This window comes from Lipomyces japonicus (assembly GCF_038497905.1).
Source record: "Lipomyces japonicus strain CBS 7319 unplaced genomic scaffold V1514scaffold_10, whole genome shotgun sequence".
Classification (NCBI taxonomy): Eukaryota; Fungi; Ascomycota; class Lipomycetes; order Lipomycetales; family Lipomycetaceae; genus Lipomyces; species Lipomyces japonicus.
In genome coordinates this window covers 226,506-244,455 of record NW_027117822.1, presented here as the reverse complement: position 1 = coordinate 244,455, position 17,950 = coordinate 226,506, and the positions used below count along the sequence as shown (strand labels likewise).

The 17,950-nt window shown below is 40.8% G+C and overlaps 9 protein-coding genes across 9 annotated transcripts; 4 read left to right on the top strand and 5 right to left on the bottom strand.

The window, feature by feature from the left end:
• Positions 1 to 156: 156 nt before the first annotated feature.
• Positions 157 to 3,403, top strand: V1514DRAFT_291353 (uncharacterized protein). The gene is made up of 2 exons (XM_066925320.1): positions 157 to 3,244; positions 3,302 to 3,403. The coding sequence occupies exons 1-2, from the start codon at positions 207 to 209 to the stop codon at positions 3,351 to 3,353; spliced, it is 3,090 nt and encodes a 1,029-aa protein (XP_066784564.1). The 5' UTR covers positions 157 to 206; the 3' UTR covers positions 3,354 to 3,403.
• On the bottom strand, positions 3,342 to 5,185 carry V1514DRAFT_304438 (FYVE zinc finger-domain-containing protein). The gene is made up of 2 exons (XM_066925632.1): positions 4,920 to 5,185; positions 3,342 to 4,737 (listed from the first exon to the last, which is right to left on the bottom strand). The coding sequence occupies exons 1-2, from the start codon at positions 5,018 to 5,020 to the stop codon at positions 3,690 to 3,692; spliced, it is 1,149 nt and encodes a 382-aa protein (XP_066784563.1). The 5' UTR covers positions 5,021 to 5,185; the 3' UTR covers positions 3,342 to 3,689.
• Positions 5,186 to 5,189: 4 nt separating this feature from the next.
• On the bottom strand, positions 5,190 to 7,044 carry V1514DRAFT_327854 (major facilitator superfamily domain-containing protein). The gene is made up of 3 exons (XM_066927055.1): positions 6,759 to 7,044; positions 6,570 to 6,698; positions 5,190 to 6,510 (listed from the first exon to the last, which is right to left on the bottom strand). Exons 1-3 carry the CDS (start codon positions 7,001 to 7,003, stop codon positions 5,262 to 5,264), a joined length of 1,623 nt encoding a protein of 540 aa, XP_066784562.1. The 5' UTR covers positions 7,004 to 7,044; the 3' UTR covers positions 5,190 to 5,261.
• Positions 7,045 to 7,179: 135 nt separating this feature from the next.
• V1514DRAFT_291346 (uncharacterized protein) lies at positions 7,180 to 8,861 on the top strand. The gene is made up of 2 exons (XM_066925319.1): positions 7,180 to 7,634; positions 7,690 to 8,861. The coding sequence occupies exons 1-2, from the start codon at positions 7,324 to 7,326 to the stop codon at positions 8,795 to 8,797; spliced, it is 1,419 nt and encodes a 472-aa protein (XP_066784561.1). The 5' UTR covers positions 7,180 to 7,323; the 3' UTR covers positions 8,798 to 8,861.
• On the bottom strand, positions 8,792 to 10,390 carry V1514DRAFT_327849 (putative serine dehydratase domain-containing protein). The gene is made up of 3 exons (XM_066927054.1): positions 10,309 to 10,390; positions 10,039 to 10,248; positions 8,792 to 9,974 (listed from the first exon to the last, which is right to left on the bottom strand). The coding sequence occupies exons 2-3, from the start codon at positions 10,234 to 10,236 to the stop codon at positions 8,871 to 8,873; spliced, it is 1,302 nt and encodes a 433-aa protein (XP_066784560.1). The 5' UTR covers positions 10,237 to 10,248; positions 10,309 to 10,390; the 3' UTR covers positions 8,792 to 8,870.
• A 76-nt stretch (positions 10,391 to 10,466) lies between these two features.
• On the top strand, positions 10,467 to 12,133 carry V1514DRAFT_351193 (Bud-site selection protein). Its single transcript, XM_066929442.1, has 2 exons — positions 10,467 to 10,846; positions 10,902 to 12,133. Exons 1-2 carry the CDS (start codon positions 10,485 to 10,487, stop codon positions 12,073 to 12,075), a joined length of 1,536 nt encoding a protein of 511 aa, XP_066784559.1. The 5' UTR covers positions 10,467 to 10,484; the 3' UTR covers positions 12,076 to 12,133.
• V1514DRAFT_351192 (uncharacterized protein) lies at positions 12,076 to 13,852 on the bottom strand. The gene is made up of 2 exons (XM_066929441.1): positions 12,999 to 13,852; positions 12,076 to 12,945 (listed from the first exon to the last, which is right to left on the bottom strand). Exons 1-2 carry the CDS (start codon positions 13,770 to 13,772, stop codon positions 12,244 to 12,246), a joined length of 1,476 nt encoding a protein of 491 aa, XP_066784558.1. The 5' UTR covers positions 13,773 to 13,852; the 3' UTR covers positions 12,076 to 12,243.
• Positions 13,853 to 14,374: 522 nt separating this feature from the next.
• Positions 14,375 to 15,156, top strand: V1514DRAFT_327843 (uncharacterized protein). Its single transcript, XM_066927053.1, has one exon. The coding sequence runs from the start codon at positions 14,477 to 14,479 to the stop codon at positions 15,074 to 15,076; it is 600 nt and encodes a 199-aa protein (XP_066784557.1). The 5' UTR covers positions 14,375 to 14,476; the 3' UTR covers positions 15,077 to 15,156.
• Positions 15,088 to 17,793, bottom strand: V1514DRAFT_327841 (outer membrane protein Iml2/Tetratricopeptide repeat protein 39). The gene is made up of 5 exons (XM_066927052.1): positions 17,507 to 17,793; positions 17,318 to 17,418; positions 17,174 to 17,240; positions 16,924 to 17,110; positions 15,088 to 16,852 (listed from the first exon to the last, which is right to left on the bottom strand). Exons 1-5 carry the CDS (start codon positions 17,607 to 17,609, stop codon positions 15,196 to 15,198), a joined length of 2,115 nt encoding a protein of 704 aa, XP_066784556.1. The 5' UTR covers positions 17,610 to 17,793; the 3' UTR covers positions 15,088 to 15,195.
• Between the last annotated feature and the right edge of the window lie 157 nt (positions 17,794 to 17,950).

Sequence of the window (17,950 nt, the reverse complement as noted above, 5' to 3'; positions counted from 1 at the left end):
TTTCGAACCTGACCAGCGTTAGCAAATCCTTAATAACATTTGTTATTTGTGCACTAAACGTTATCATACCTTAATAATATACAGGGATAGGTAGGGTAAATTGATTAGGTTTTGCTTGAAAAAAAAAATTCGAGCACATGTTTTTCAAGGCCCAGGCGAATCATCAAATTGTGAAGGCTTGTCGGGGGTCAAGGTCGTTTTAGAAAATGCGTTTGAAGGTGTCGAGCCGGTTGGACTACATATTAACTGGCAATAAATTTGCATGTCGGCAAATTCATTCCAGTAGTGTTCAATACAGGAACAACGGTCAACGTAAAAAAAGCAGAAAATATTTGGACCGAAAAAACAGAGATGATGAATCAGTTGAAAAGGTTCCAAAAACTCAGAATGCACCGTCATCTAAAAATCAACGGCCAGATGAGAAGTTTGATTACAGCAATGTGACTACACGGTTTGCTAGGACTGATCCGCAGGTATTAATAAAGGCAGAAGCGGCAAGGATGACGGGCACCATCGGCAATATAATAGCTCAAATTAAAGAAAGACGAGAAAAACTTGCGAGTGTTTCTAGCATATCTAAGCTGTACAATTCTGAAGTGCCAATTCTTGATAAATACCATGATTTTGGTACTTTGCTCACTCCAGATAATTTACCTGCTACTTTGGAAATTGGTGACTTTGTAATGGATGCAGATAACCAGATTGGGGTTTTAATTGAAGCGAAACGTTTAAGCACTTCATCTCAATTGTTTGTTTTCACATCACTTCGACGGATTGAGGTGTGGTCCTCGCGAAGGATTACATTTGTGATTAAAAACTTTATTGACCGACAAGTTGTTGAAGACGCGACCATTCTGACAACACTCAAGGCATCTGACACCTCAATCGGATTTAATGCATTTGCTGAACATGGTTTCAAGAGCGAAGACGGAGAAGAACTTGCAAACGTTATTATGGTTCCAGTCCATGTTAACAACTATCTTGCCAGGCCAATTCGATTTATTCAGAATCAAGTTCATGAAATCTACGCATCTTTGCTTGGCAACCTAGATTCTTTGTATAATAATTTGTCATCTCAAGATCAAGACAAATCTTATTCACTGTTTCAGATCACAAACGAACTTATACAACTATCCGGCGAAACTGCGAAAGTCACTAATGCACATCTGGTTGCTGTTCATATGGCAATCTCACGTGACGCACTACGATGGCTCACTCCAAATCACTGGCTTCAACATGAGAATTTTTATACGGTTGTTAGTCGAAACAGAAACGCGCGACTGACTGACGCAATCGGAATTTTGAGAAAAAAATCTGGAAAAGTTTTTTTATCGTTTGTAGAAAAATGCCGGCAGCTGGTTTTGTATTCTCGAGAGAAAGTGGTCAACGGATCGGCCGAGAGGGAAGCGACTGATTATATAAAAAGCGCGGTTAATGACGAGCAAGAGGTAGGGTTTTATCACCCTGAAATAAAATTTGACGATTCAGAACAAAAAATTATTGAGTTGATTTTGTATTATTTACGAGAAAATTTTAGCGGTTCAGAAGTTTCAAGCACGGCAGCTCTTTTGCCTCAAATTATCAGACACACTAAGCTATATGAGGACATCACCTCAATCACTTCGGCCACATATCATAAGTTCTTGAGTGAGATTGGCGTTATTTCTCCTTGGCAGGTGCCGATTTATTTGACAGAATTTGCGAAAAGCGTATTAGACATGTCACCAAAGAAGTACCGAGTCGAAAATTTAAATGCAACAAGTGATGTCGAATTGCCAGATTTTGAAAAGGACACGATGAAGGATTTTCGACATGATTTCGGAGACTTGCCGGTTTACTGTATTGATGGACCTTATGCGGAGGAAATTGACGATGGTATTTCAATTGAACCGATTGAAGGTACCACGGAATGCTGGGTTCATGTCCACATTGCAAATCCAACATCTGCCTTGCAGCCAAACGATCCATTAGCTGTTAAAGCTTCCAAGCAGGGAACGACTTTTTATGAAACATCGTTTAGCGTGCCATTATTTCCACCACAGATTGGAGAGAAATTTGGTCTTACCGAGTCAGGAATTGGCCGAGCCATAACATTTTCAGCTAGGGTAGACTTGAACGAGAAATTAACCTCAAATGATATTTTGGAATACAAGATTCGATCGTCAACTATTAGAAATATCAAGCAGGTGACGTATGGTGATTTGGAGAAATTTATGGGATGGGAATTTCCTCAGACAATTGATGTGCCAGATATTCGAACCATGAAAAATTTTTTTGAACCGGAAAAATATTATGGATCCGATAAAATCCTTGACAAACATGACAGGCAAAATTTCGTGCTGCTTTCAAACGTTTATAATGTGTGCAGAACTCGACGTTTGTTGAACCATGCAGGTAATACTCCGATCGTGAACAGGTCAATTTCGTTATCACCAGCACCTTTAAACTATTCACAAGTCAATATAGATAGGCCGATGTATTACAAATTAGACCAGGCTCCTTCCATACGTTTTAATTATTCGTTACACTTGTCTGCCCATGTGGTTGCTGAGTTGATGGTGCTTGGAAATCGAGTAGTGGCAGCGTTTGCAAGAGATCACAACATTCCGGTACCATATCGTAGACAACACTACATCTCAAGCAGAAACCAAAATTTGGCAGAGAAGAGCGACTATTTAGGATATGCATCCGAATTTCAATTCGCCAAGGGCTGGGGCAGATTAGTGACTGAAAATTCTGTTACTCCCGGGCCTCATTACTCGATCGGTCTCGATGATGGGTATGCTCGTGGCACGTCGCCTCTTCGAAGGTTTGGAGATTTGATTGCGCATTGGCAAATCGAATCGGTCCTACGAGGCGAGCAACCCGTTTTCTCGGCAAAACAGGTCGAGGCCTTGATTGCCCAATCAACTGTCACCGCATCCATATCCACGAACGTCGGAAGGTCATCATCAAGGTTCTGGACGCTTTATGGTCTTCAACAACGGGCCGAAAAAAATCCGGTTGAGCTCACCGTGATTCTATTAGATGACGAGGGATCTCATTTCAATAGTTTAGTGGTTCAAGGTGTTTGTCCCGAACTTAGTATTCCCGTGCTGGTTGAATTCGAGCGAGAAGTTATGAAACATGTCGCCAAAGGTGTTCAGATTATATGTAACGAGATTAAAAGCATCGATCTTATTAAAGGAATCCTTGTGTTAAAGGCACCGCAAACATACTCAAAAAATAACTGGTTCTCAACATGGTAAGATCATCTCAAGATGTTTTGCCAAAATTCTAGTTTGCTAACAAGTTTCTTTAGGGCAACCAAGAATGAACCACATGTACATACTAAACCATTACTTGTAAAATAGTTTATTTATTTCTTGTATTATATTAATAAAATAGAATCTACGCGAGACAAAAAAAAATCTGGCACGGAACTGCCAAACCCAAAATAAGTCTGATCAACATCATGATGGAATACATGCACATAACTAGCTCCATATATCTTTCATAACAGAATGAAGAGTCCATAACAACAAAAAAACAACTAAAAACAGCAAGCGCCTTATACCTAAATCATCCATAACAACTAAAACACCGAAATCGCAAAGCTTTACCATGCCCAAGCAAAAAAAAAAAAATTTAAAAATTAATTTGGAGCAACTTGTCCAAAAAAAAAAACCCTTAAAAATACCGAAAATCATTCAATGATGTGCGGAATGAATAGGACATTCTCCTACTCCTTTTTTGTCAAACCAGGCTTTGATACATTGCCGGTGATAAACACATAAACATTCTAAGCGGGCAACAACATCGTCCTTCTCAAATTCTTCAAAGCAGATGACACATTCTTTACCAGCGTCAGATTGAGGAAGTTTATATATTACCATTCGGTTGCGACGAGGTTGATCTGGTGAACCTGAGAATGCGCCGGTTTGTAAGCATTTGTTTACATGTGCTTCTCTCTCTTCTTCAGTTGCTATGGTTTCCAATTTAAACCCACATATCGGACATGTATTTTCTTCATCTTCAATTTCGTCATTCTCTCGAGATGCTGTTTCATTCGACCCCAAAATCCTTAGCCCTACGTGACGTGCAGTAGATGAATTTCGTGAATGTTGTGTCGAAGGAACTGCGTCTTCGACGACGGACGTCTTGGACTGGGAAGTTTTAGTGTATGACCCTATAAACCGCAATGCTGAATATAAGCGACCCGATTTAGCTTCAGATGAACTTTGTTCAGCTGGTGCAGTAATAGACGTGTCAGATGACGTACTGAAAGACTGTGATGGTTCATTGGCTGCATGCGTAGAGGCTAAAGATGATTGCGAAAGTCTATTTCTATGTTGTATCCGACGAGATAGGTTACTTCCTGATCTCGCTCTGCGTATGGGATCAGTAGATGAAGATGATGAGGGTGACCCTAAGTCGACAGAAGGAAAGGTCGGATTGATTACCGAGCCCTTGGAGAATAGTGAAGCCGCGGGGCTGGGCGGAGAATGAGACGTTCTGTTTGGGGAAAGAATTATGGAAGGGAAAGGTTGAGTCTGCCTGGAACTAATAGTGGCAGATGGAAAAGATGAGTATGAAGTAGATTCGATTGAAGCTGGTTCACGGATGCAGTCATCGCAAGTCCGAAACAAGGTGCCCGCCGGTTCCGGATGTGATTGATACGGTGGCAAAACATATGAATCTGGGGGGTAAGGAATAAATGACTGAGAGCAACTACCGCATACTACTTTGCCGCATATTCTATAGTCATACTTAGTATTATTATTATTATTATTATTATTAGCATTCGAAGCAATATTGGCAGCCGCTGCTGACGTATGGTGTTTTGGCAACGAGATCGATCCACGCCCAGTTAGCCGTCACCACCACATCAACAACGAGCACGCCGCAGCTGTTGATTCGAAAATTAAAACTAAACATACCGGCAATGATGGCGACGATAAAATAATGAAAACTGATGCTGGCAAATAGGACAGTATTGTGCATCCCCATCGGGCTGCCATGGTGCCACGGTAATATCCATCGCACGTGAGCGCAAAGTCACAAGGATGAGCCTGCCGAAAGCAGGAAGGAAATGAGCTGCCGAACAGCCAATTTAAAAAATCCAAAACGCCGGCTTCTCTATAAGGGATCTGACCCTGCAGAGAGAGTAAACGAGTTAGGGTCTTGGATATATATATGTGCGATGGCGACAAATTGCGGGTTGAACCTATTGCGTACTAAACCCATTTAATTTACTAATCAATACAATAAAAATTTACAACTTAGACGTCAATGCCAGCTCTCTTCCAAAATAATCTATACACCAACGCAAACGTGGCCATAGCAAGCAATCCACTAGCCCCGGTAATGAAAAAAGTGATTTGGTAACAGCTAATTCCATAACAAAGCCTGCCACTTTCGGAATGGAAATCATATATGCCGGCGTATAGCAGTTCGTAAACTATCGAGCCAACGGCGGGAAATACAAACAGCACGCCCCAATTAGTTCCAAATCGGTCCGCACCCCAAACTATGGAAACGATGGTGGGCGCGAGAGTGAAAATAGCTCCGTAGCCTGATCCTACACATGCACTAACGATCCAAAAAAATTGCCCACTATAAAACTCTAACCCTCCTAATGCAAGAAAAAGTTGACTTATCGAAAGAATGCCGGCAAAAAAAATTAAAAAGTACACTCGACTGATCGATTTTTCTTGCTTCGTCAGATAATCTGATAGTGCGCCTGCCGAGATTCTCATAGTAACTGAGAAAAAAGACAGCACAGAAACATTTGTCGCAATGGATGGACCGTTTGATCCAAATGACCGAATGATGCTTCCCATGTTGTTTAGAAACATTTCACCGGGACCGGTAGTTGTGAACAGTCCAAATGCAAACCCCCATGAGCTAGGGTCACTAACAAACTCAATAACCATCTGCTTCCTAGTAATTCCTTCATGCTTAAAATTTTCATTATCATCTTCTCTAAGTTCGACATCGTCCTCATTCACCGAGAGCATAGTTGGATTCTCTTCAAGTAACAGTGGTCTCTCCTCTTCATGAACAACTGGAGACTGCGGCTTTCTTCGATGCCCATCACGCGACACGTACGAATCATCTTGATAACCAAAATAAAATCCAACGCAAGCGATTAATCCAACTAGTCCTAAAAATACTGCGAAAAATGTAAACAGCTGTGACACTTGCACTTCATTGGTATCCTTGTCTGTGAAAAATGCTGAAACAACCTGTGTTTCCCAAAGACTTGATAAGCCGTATGCAGTAATTGGAAAGCCTAACGCAAGTCCTCTGTTTGAAGTGAAAGTCTTTGCCGACGCTGTTATTGATCCAAAGTACATGCACGCGGTGGCACCGCCTATAAGCAAAAACGAAGCCATCATTGAAAAAAACGGAAGTGTGCCAGCGCCAGCATAAGTCCATGCTGCAAGTCCGTATGCAATAAAAAATAATATTGCAGAAGTAAGAGATAGCAGTGCTGAGCCGTATACATCTGCTACTATACCAACGAGACTTTTTTTTTTAAAATAACTGTCAATTGTCATTTCTGCTAACCAACCACTAATACTTACGGCGTAGTCAAATACATTCCCGCTTCACCCAAAATCGATAAAATGTTTACTTGTACTTGAGTATATCCTAAATGAGTCTGAAATTGAGGCGCATATAACGAAAAAAGCATTATTGAACCAGCGCATGCACTTGACGTAAGTTAGCTTTAAGATTTATCAAAAATCGAAAAAAAATAAAAGCAGTTATACCAGCTAATAAGTGCAGACAAATATGTTAGACATTTTCGATGAAACATTATCGTGATCTCTTTCTGGGTTACATTTGCATCTTCAAGTTCTGACTGAGAATCCGAGCTTATGCTGCTGGACTCTGCCTGATCATCGTTCTTGCCGGGCTCCTCTAGTATATCTGCCAAGGCCAGGACAGCTTCCGCAGACACAACCAATGAATCATCTTCTGGTCGTACGACTGCTGGATTTGTAACCGTAACCATTTTCTTTGTCTATAGGGCCTTTTTATTTTGTTTTCTCGGTTAATGCAGTTAATTGAAAGGAAGGTTGACGCTACTATCCGCTCCCAGCTTAAAAAGCATAACCTTAAATATACATTGACGCTAATCTAATTCATACAATAAAATCGCAATTATGTAACTGATAACTATGGTTTAAACTTATTTCTCATGAGGTCTTCTAACATGAGCAATACAGCAAACTTTGTGTAATTTTTTTTTGATTACATGCTTTGGAAATGATCACGGAAAGTGTAGCTTGTTGATTATTTGCACAGGAGACAAGGCAGCACCTGCTACACAGCATGGCTCTGTTAGAGGCATTACCGGACGAGATATTGGAGAGAATCCTGGGTCTTTTGGCTCCAACATTTTTCACGTCCAAGCTTCCGCCTTCGCGATTTAAAGGGCACAATAGAAAGCGAGATATATCCTTACGCCCGTGTTCAACGCCGACAGATGACGAGAGACATTGCCCATATAAAGACATTAGCAACCTGGCTCTCACCAGCAAGAGATTGAATTATTTGGCCACGCCTGTTCTTTATCAAAGCATGATGCTCAGAATATCTGAAGTAAAGGATTTTCACGACGAGCTTCTTAGATTTATTAAAGGGTATTTAAATGGCATTTGGGGGATTTGGAACAATTGCATTTCTAACATATCGCAGGCCGTCAGGCTCGTTTGTCCGCGCATTATCCATACGCGACCCAGACCCAACTGCATACCCTAGAGTGATAACGCCAAATTATCGAAATAAAATGATTTTCACGTTTTCCGAATTTCTTGTCAACTTGTTGGATGCCCTGTCAGAACATTCGTTATTGACATGTTTCCATTGGGACGTGTTCGACACGTTGACTGCTCCGCCAATATTCATGAATTATTTACCGTCATCTATTCAAGACCTGCATCTCGATCAAGGTCGCGTGATACCTGTAAATTTATACTCAAACTTGAAAAAAATAGTTTATCGCGCGCCGATGCTTTCTTGGACATCTCACTTTACATACGAAATTCGAATCAGCCGGCTGCTTAAAAATAATTTTGCAAGCCTGCGATTTCTGCAATTGCAAAACGTGAATTTGGCTTCATGTTTTGAGTTTCAGTCTCAGGCGGTGGCAGCTGGTGTTGCTAAGCATGACGGTCCTCAGGGAACATCACTTTTGGCTCCAATGTTAGCAAGCGTGGGTGTGATAGTTCCGTCTTTGCAGACTATTAGCTTGAGCACAATTAGCACATCAACTTCGTCTCCTGAACGCTTCACGACGGAGTATGCCGAGCCAGATTTAGAGAACGGGTCTCAATTATCGAATTATTTGTCACCGCCGTCTCCAGCATCTACCACTCCAATGCTAAATGCAGCTTTGCCAACAGCTAATTCGTCAGTATTGATCATGACTGCCGCAGGTTCCAGTCCAGTATCTTCGATTATTTTGCCCAACTTGGAAGTTGGGATATTTTCTGAACTGTTTCCGACATCGTTTGTCTCGTACCAATGTGCCTGGCTTATTGAATTGTTAAGAAACCATGCCAAAAATAGAAACTTGATGATAAGTTATTCTACCAGGCGTGAAGGCAAAGATATCATTTTCGCTCGTGAATGGGGTATTTTAGAAAATTCAAACGAACTTGATGGAACGTTACATTCCGACGAAGACGCATTTCGGCGGCAAGCATGGCCTAAGGGCAAGTCTGGCACATGGGAAGAATGGGACTGGGAATATTCAAAGAGCAAAGGATGGAAATTTAAGACCGCATTAGTGAACGAATTCTAATGTTTATGATAGAATGCATTGTATAGTTTGGTGTAAAGGTTTAATTTTTATTTTTTTAATGCAAAATTTTGACTTATATATATTCCCATCCTCTCCATGGGATCACCACGTCAGTAACAACGTCTTGTTCAATGACAAAATATTTTTGATACATGGCGGAGGTAATGCAAGCATGCTGCGGATAAAGAACAACCCTGTCGCCAACTTTCCAGGGCTTATCAGAACCACCGTCTTGCTTGGCTTGAAATCGGGAAATAATTCCATGCTCTTGAGATACTCGACTTACAATCCATCTTTCTCCTTGCACGGGTTGGCCGTGAATGGCTGCAATTCCAGGTAGCCGCCCGGGCTCCCTTGCCAATGCCAGCACGCCCGCGTCGATGAGGTATTCATCTCTTTCTGGATAGTATGCAATAATTTCAGCAACAACCGTGCCTGCAATGTTTTCATGCTTAACCAAACCGGTGGCCACCTGTTGCAAATCAAGCATGGCATAGTTTCCCGCGTGCACTTCAATCGCATCTAATTCTGATAATTGACTGATCGTCTTCTTCAAATCCTCGGTAACATATACCGACGAAGTTAATGCAGTTGGAGTAGCCCCTACAGATAATGTAAACCGCAAAAGTTCGGAACGTCCGTGCTTGTGGTAAAGCTCACGAGCGAGCGCGGCCCCTTTGGCCACGCCATCTAGTTCTGTTTGCAAAAATTTCTTGGCCGCGTCAGGCCCATCGGCTCCGTAACTGTTTCCAGCATGTGCGTAAAATCCATAAATAGTAAAATACTGATTGGAATAAGAATTGATCCATTCTTCTAGAATCTGCCAAAAAACGTTGGAGTCAATCTTTTGACCTGCCCTGTTGTCACCAACATTAATTTTGACATACACGGACCATTTAATATCGTCATTTTTTTGTTCTGCATATTCTTTTAAAAACTTTAATTGGTCTAGAGTATCAATCATCAACCTCAGTTGCGCATCATGCTTTGATAAATCATTTGAAATCTTGGCTAATACATCGATTTTCGATTTTGTCGGTGGAATACCGTAAAGAATATCTTTGACCACACCTTGTTCGACTAATTTAAGCAAACCTTTAATCTCTGACAGCGTAGATGCAACAACAGCATTGTGTCTTGCGCCGTTTTCCAGCTGCAACCTGACAATTTCCGAAGTCTAAACAAATTAGTCTTAATTCTTGCAGATTTTTTTTATTTTTATTTTTATTTTTTTTGCATACCTTATGCGTTTTCACATGCGACCGAAACTTCACACTGTCATACACGGTTAAACCATCGAGCATGCGCTTGCTATTTAACTTGACGACATGCCAATCAATGACAAAGCTCGGGGTTGGAATTTCATTGATTGTTTTGCCCACAAAGCGATCGCGCAATTCTTGCCTGTGGGCTTCCACTTGGGGTTCATATAAGCTCATTATTAGACCTCACTTATCATGTCATTAATCAGTAAACAATAAGTTTATTTGACAATCTTGTTCATTTCATACCAACCTAAGAAAATAAATGCCGTTTATTTGCCTTGTAATAAATAATTCGGCCTTCCGACAAGGTACGTAGAGTAGAGTGCGGCGCGGTCAATAATTAACGTTTATAGAATTGGGACTTTTGATGTTAAAAAAATAATTTCATCGTTTTCCCTCCTCCAATTCGGAGCACGGAAAATATGACGACTAATAATCAAAAATCAAAACGAAAACGTGAAAACGTGTTATGGGAATTAGATTTGTTGGAATCAAGATTATCTAATGGATCCAAGAAACCTCGACTGATTAAAACCAAACTAACGTTTGACCGGATCAAGCGGAATCATGACAAGGCTAAATCAGGACAAGATAAAGATGCAACCGCTCGTGAGGCACAGAAGCATGAGGCAAACAAAAAAGAATTATTAGATAAAGCACATGAACTGAAACGGAAGTTAGTTGAGCAAAAAATATATTATTGGATGAAAGAAGTGACAAGAGGTTTGAAGAAGGCAAGGCCTCAGGAGACTCAGAAAATAGTGCGCAAGTTGAAAGAAGCCAAGTAAGTAATACGACATGTAATACGAAACAAGCAATCAAGATCTGACACGAATTAGTGCTGCCAAAAATGAAATTTTAATTAAGCGATTGGAAGAAGAATTGTTAATTATCAAATCACTGGATGCTGCTGAAGTCGCCCAGGCTCACGTATGGAAAAAATGCAAGAAGCACAGGTTTTTATATGCATCAAAGCTTTTACCGGACGAATCTCCAATATTGGAACGTGATTCTAATGCTAGTGATCATAAAGTGTCGACAACATTACCTGCACAGGCTGATCTGATTGCTCGATTGTTTAAAAACAAATTACTACAAACCACGATAACTAATGCAATGGAAGGAATAATCTCAGCTGCAGAACTTGCAATGAATTCTTCAAAAAAGGTAAAGAAAGTGGAAGCACAGGTGGGATCAGGTCTAGACGAGCATGATGGAAGCGATCAAGACAATGAACACGATGAGGTTGCAGAAATTGATTCATCAGGAGAAGATAGTGAAAATGATGGTTCAAGGTTGCAAGATGATCATGATGATGATGAATTAGTGGATGTTGACTTGGATGAATTTTCTGGGATGATTGCGAATGACAGCGATGACAGTGCTGACGCAAGCGATCGAGAGGTTGCAAGTGATATTGATTATAACGAAATCACGTCAGATGAAGGTGAACCAGATTTCGAAAACGATGAACCAACCAGGTTTGACGATAACATACCCGAAAAAGCTACCAAAAAGGTTAAGCAAATTTCGAAATCTGAAACTGAACGGAAAAAACCAATCGTACTTCCGTCACTTAATGTTGGTTACATTTCTGCTTCGGATGACGAGTTTGAACAAGGTTATGATGATGACAATGATGAGCAAGAATTATCAAAATCACTAAAGCCTGCTCGCAAGAACCGAAGAGGTCAGCGAGCACGACAAAAGATTTGGGAACAGAAATACGGCAAAAAGGCAAAACATGTTGCCAAGGAAGAATCCGAACGACGTGCCAAGGAGCAAGAAAAATTTGAAAAGAAGAAGGCAAGATACCTTGCCAAGTTACGAGAAGCTGAGGTGAACAATACGAATAACACGCCACTTGGAACCAGGTCGACCGTACCTGATCCAGCAGCTCTGGTTAAGCAAGCAAAAGCAGATCCTAATAAACCAATTCATCCGTCTTGGGCGGCACGTCAAGCAAAATCAAAGCCGGTCGATTTTAAGGGAAAGAAAGTTGTGTTTGATTAACATCGCTAGAAAATGTAAATTATTATTACTGTACAATATATATCAATTACATGCATGTCGTGATGTCTATATCACCATAAATAAGCTTTGTAGGACTTTATTGTTAATTTACAATGACCCGAGGACCGAGCATCAAGCAAAACCATTCTGTTGATGGGTGAACCTTATCTACTCTATTAGAGCAGATTCACTAGATTGAAGGTCCGCACTTAGTGAATCAACATCTTTCTCCAAGTCAAGTAATGCTTTGTTTGACGTATTTTCCAATAAAGCCTTTTCTTGCTTTAATAATTCTGCCGTATTTTGCACGTCCTGGATATGGCCATGCAGTTGCTGAATTAAATTATTAGCCTGCGTCAATTGTTCTTCCTTCACGCTTAATTTTGATTTCAATGAAGAAATTTCCTCCTTTAATATAATGTTAACATTCTTGAATTCGTTTTGAAGTTTTTCAATTTCTAAATTTTTGTCATCAAGACTCGACTTGTGAGATTCTATCAAGCTTCTTTGACGATCTTCTCCATCTGCAACTAATGACATTAAATTTTGAATCTCTGCTTGTAATTCGTCAGCATCTGCACGGCCTTCAAACCTTGATTTTAAAGAATCAATCTCTTGTTGCTTTTCAATTTCCATATCCCTAATTTCGGCCTCTAAACTTCGAATAACGGAAGAGTTGCCATCAATTTCTCTAGATAATACGTTTACTTTAGCTGAATATTCTGCCAATTGGCTTTGCAGGTCATTAATAACTGCTGATTTGTCTGAATCAGATAATTTGTTTAAAAGATTTGCAATTTCTGACTTGTATTCTTCGTTTGAAGCAGTTTGTGATTTTAATTTATGATTTAATCTTGCAATCTCAGAAACCTAAAATTGTATTAGCAAGAATTTTAACATAAGAAATATACGAAATGACTCACAGAAGCTTCGTATTTTTTTTGAAGTTCTTCATGTTCCGATTCAGATATCAAATTAACCTTGTTTGGAACAGAAAATAAAATATTGTTTTCGGTTTGTGAGCCAGTGCTTTCGAATACCTTTTTTAAGGACGATACCGAAGTTGTCCGTTTATGAGATTGTGAGCCGGACGGAATCGGTGGTTCGGTTTTGACAGGCTCCAACTTTGATGGTATCAGAGCCGCAATTTCTTGCTTACTTGCAATATTTTCCACTGCTTCGTTTGCCCCACCTGACCTTGACGAGGTCTTTGGCCGCGCATGTAAAGGCACTGCAGATGATGAAACTGTAGATGACGGCCTATGTGGCTTCGCGCGACTCTTATCAGGCTCTGATGCGGAGACCTTGGCATGCGCGCGCGATGCAGCTGTCGGTGCAGACAAGCGAGAATACACGGAGCTACTCTTGGATGCCAAGTTCGTTCGAGTCGGCCTGGACTCCGGTGGCAGCTGATGTTCTGTTGTTGACGATACTTTGCGTTGAGATGCCAATGTCGGTTTCGTTAAATTTGAGTTGTTCCATTTCGGACGAGACAAATGATTATCCCGAGAAGTGGATGGGGAAACACGCCGTGGTGAAGATGTGACTGTGCTTACTTGGTCATCCTTACCTGTCGCCAGCCCCGAATCAACCTGTTTGGCTGGCTGCTGCAGTGCTTCGACTTGAGAGATCTCTTGATCCAAGCCGGTTTCTGCGCCGCCATTATTCACACCATTTAATACCAAATTCTCAGACATTTTCTGCAATACAAATTATGGCAAAATTAACAATGAACAATGCAAAACAAATTCAAGTTGATTTGTAGGTCAGATCAGACGCGAACTTTAGCAACGAAACGGCTCACATCAAATCCAAAACAAACCTCAAACGCGTTAGCACGTGACTAGCTGTTGACAGGGTAACTATTTAAACTATATACGTCAATTATACTTTTATTACCCCGTGCTCGTTACTGCATTTAGCATTATGATAAACGAATTGAAGCAAAGATCATTATTAAAAACATTGTTTAAATAAAAAATGGCAGGATTAAGAGAAGATTTAGTTTCATCTGCAGTGACGTTTTTGCTGGATCCGAAAGCAGCTGAATCTCCGTTGACACAGCGCATCCAGTTTTTGGAATCAAAGGGATTAAACGAACAAGAGATTCAGGAAGCACTGAGCCGAGCTTATAATGCCAGGCAGCAATCGGGTTCAAGCACTAGTTCAAAATTACAGAATTCGACCGTGCCACCAAGACCGGCATATTATCCCGCACAATCACTGCGGCCGCCTCAGTTACCGCGACGGGATTGGAAGGATTACTTTGTCATGGCCACCGCATCCGTTGGTGTTACATATGGCATATATCTTCTTGCAAAGGTTTGCTTATAGAAATAATATTTACCTTCATGTGTTTGGATTAATTTTTTTTTTTTTTTTAAAAAAATAGCGATACGTAATGCCGCTCATTGTTCCCCCCACGCCGCCGGTATTGGAAGCAGACAAAGAAGCCATCGCGGCAGAATTTGCAAAAGTCGAACAATTTTTAAAACAATTACAAGTTGACACTGAAGAGTTAAAAGTTTCAGAACGGGAAAGGTTAAACGCTGTTGATGAAATTGTGCAGGAATTAGACGTTGTATTAAAAGATGCCAAATCGCAACTTAAATCAAGGGAGGAAGAAATGAAGCAATTAAAATCAGAGATTGAAATTTTGAGAACAGAATTACCCAGATTTTTAGATCGAGCTTCGGAAGGTCAAAAAAATGATTTACTGGATATTCAAAACGAGTTAAAATCATTAAAGCAAATTCTTTCAAACAGGTTACGGAGCACCGGACCAGCAGAAGGTGACCGGCCGTCTCCGACAATCTCATCTGCAACCTTGTCTTCTACTTTGCAAACTCCAGTATCGACAATGAAACCACCTTCTCGAGCAGGAATTCCTTCGTGGCAATTAGCTGCAGCCAATAAGTTCAAGGAATCAAACGGCTCAGCAGAGTCTACATCATCTTCTAGCCAAACAGATGCTTCAACTGCCGTGACTACAGAGCAATGATGTTATAATCAGATTCATTTGTTTTGTTTCTTTTTTAGCTTTATTCATAATATACAGGTCTCTATGGATGAATAAACAAATTCTAAACCTAATGCAAACATACTTACAAGGTCAGCCGTTTATGAAGACCCCTCTACTTCCTTTAAAATTTCTAATGCCGTCTGTACCCTTACTCCAATCCTGGTATCCAAATCATATTCATGTCCATACTGTGCTGATTTGGTAACCCACTCCCTTGTAGTGGAAGCACCAGTTTTGCCCTTGGAAAACCACTCAAACACGCCCCTTTCGTATAAAGCAGATGGCGGAATCCAATTTTCTTTATAATTCCCTTTAACATCCGCTCTTGTGATTGGTAAAACTTCAGACGTGAGAAGTTTGACCCCTTGATCAGCATGTCCCAAATCTCTGAGCACGATACTCAGAAGCAGTGCCCTTGTTCCTTGCTCGTCAATGTCCTTAAGAAACGGTTTAGTTTGAGATTCGATTTCAAAATGTGCTGAATTTGAAGACGGCAAGTTCAATGCTGTTACTTTATCTGGGGTCGGGGTATAAAAAAAATTTAGTTCCTGAAGCGATTTTTGAAGAGCGTCTCGAGGCATTCGTTTGTATCCGTTCCAGAAATACATAATTTCATTCACCGGACTACTGCCAACATTATCAACAATGCTTGGCTTGCTTGCTTTTGGATCCTCGTCTAATTTTTTTTTCGCTGATTTAGGCAACCTGACCTGCCATTTCTGAATTTTTCGTTGCAAATACAACTCGACCGGCATTGGCTTGCCACTAAGTTTCCGTTTGCCTATCATGGTCGGTGCAAGAAGCAATAATTCTTCTGCCTTGGATTTATATTTTGCAACTTTAAAAGAATCTGGAATGCCTGATCGAATCGCAGTACGGTAAAGTTCTACATAACAAACTCCGGCAACGTAGGTGTATAACGCATGGGACCAAGAATTAAGATGTGTGAGCTTAATGAATGTGTGCGCTGCTGGTTCAAAATCGTGGAGATCAAGATAGCACATTGCCTTCTCAAAAGCAACTAATGCTTCAACTTGTCGCATCTGAATATTTAGAGGAGTTTCCAAGGTTTCTAATGACTTTCTCAATTCGCCGTTCATTCCTTGCATTCGAGCCTCTTGAAGGAGCCAAAGTGCACTTTTAGGGTACTTCTTTCTAGTTTTGGCAAGCTCTGCCAAAAGTCGCTCCTTGGGATAAGATCCTTCTTCGGTTTCAATATCACAAACTTGTGCTGGTCCGGTATAGTATAATAATAGCGTCAATGTTGCCAACGCGCCATGAATATTATCAGATGCGGTTGCGGCCCATAGCATCTGAATACTGGTATCTCGATCTCCTCGAAATCCAATGATAGACAAGATCTTGCCCAAGGCTGGTGGAATCATGGAAATGACAAGTTGAAGTATTCCGAAGCAAAGATTAACACCAGATTGAATATAATCATCAACTTCTGATCCACCCGGTTTTTGCCCAAACGGAATAACTTTCTGTGCCGGTTGCGGAGGCAAGTTATTTTGTTCAATGTCTGCAAAATCACTACTGTTACGCTCGCGTTCATTTTGATCAACGGACATTTCAAGTTGAAGTGCTTCCAACTGGGCATCAAGTTGCAACTGGTCATCAATATTCATCAAATCTTCCTTTTCGTCACTTAACGCATCAGGTTGATCTGTAGTCGAGTTGGTCACATGCGTGCCATCAACAGCGTGGTGATAAATTTCTGATAGAATTTGATATGCACGGCGCAATTTATAGCTAGAATGTTATTATACCAAGCGTTAGCAACGCAAGTCACGTTTAAAGACGACATTAATACCAAAACTTACAAACTCTTCACACTTGCTATAGCACTTTCACTAAGAAAGAGAACAACGGCAGCCATCAGATGTGACTCTGCAATGGCAACGTAATATTCCGTTCCTGCAGCGTAAGATGACGACTGATAGCTGAACTTTTGTGCCCGAATCCTATCCCTTGTTGCTAACGATTCTGCTTTTTGCAATTTCTCGGTAGCTAACAAGCAAGGTCAGTTAATCATGCATTCATCACAATAAAAAAAATATTGTTTAACAGTACCGTCTCTGATAGCGTCTGCTTCAAAACCAAGGGTGGCTTCAATAAACACAACGACGCCTGTTGCCAGCTGCCACGTGACAAGGCTTGTCAGCTCAATGATCCAGAACATTTCAAACCGAATGAATGCGTTTTCACATAGCTTACCGAACAAAATGATGAATTAGGAGAGAGATCATTCAAAATAGAGCTCGCTTGCTTAAGATCGTCGGCCATTATGCAGTCCATGGCTTCCAATGCCTTCTGCACTGTGCAATCATTGTTAGTATTGCCTCACAAGAAGAGCCAAAAGGCATGCTTGATTTAAGCATAAGCAAATAACAAATTATTACTTACGTGTAACTTTCTCATCAAGCGTATTCAAAGATTTGGAGCTTTCGGATTTGCCGGAAAGTGCAGATCCGCTTTTCCCTCGTAGCCACGCCGCCGGTTTCACCATCGCTGTGCAAGTGCAATTGACAAAGTGACCAAAATCCCAAATAAGTTATATATAGATATGTATATAACGATTTGATCTTGCAAGATAAAGTCCTTCTTGGTGATATAACCTGTGGACTATGATTCAATTTGATTTCGTCAGTCGGGAAGCCTTTGCAATAGTTACTTGCTACGAAGCAGCTGAGTTTCGCATCCCGGAGAAAGCCCAAATTCCCGTGTTTATTTTGGTTCATGTGCAGCGATAATATGCTCTACATTACTTCACATTTTCAGCCCGTGAGTATGGCACCATGATAGTACTGCTAGTCATCCCCGCAAGCTGCCCAAAGCTTTTGATTATGC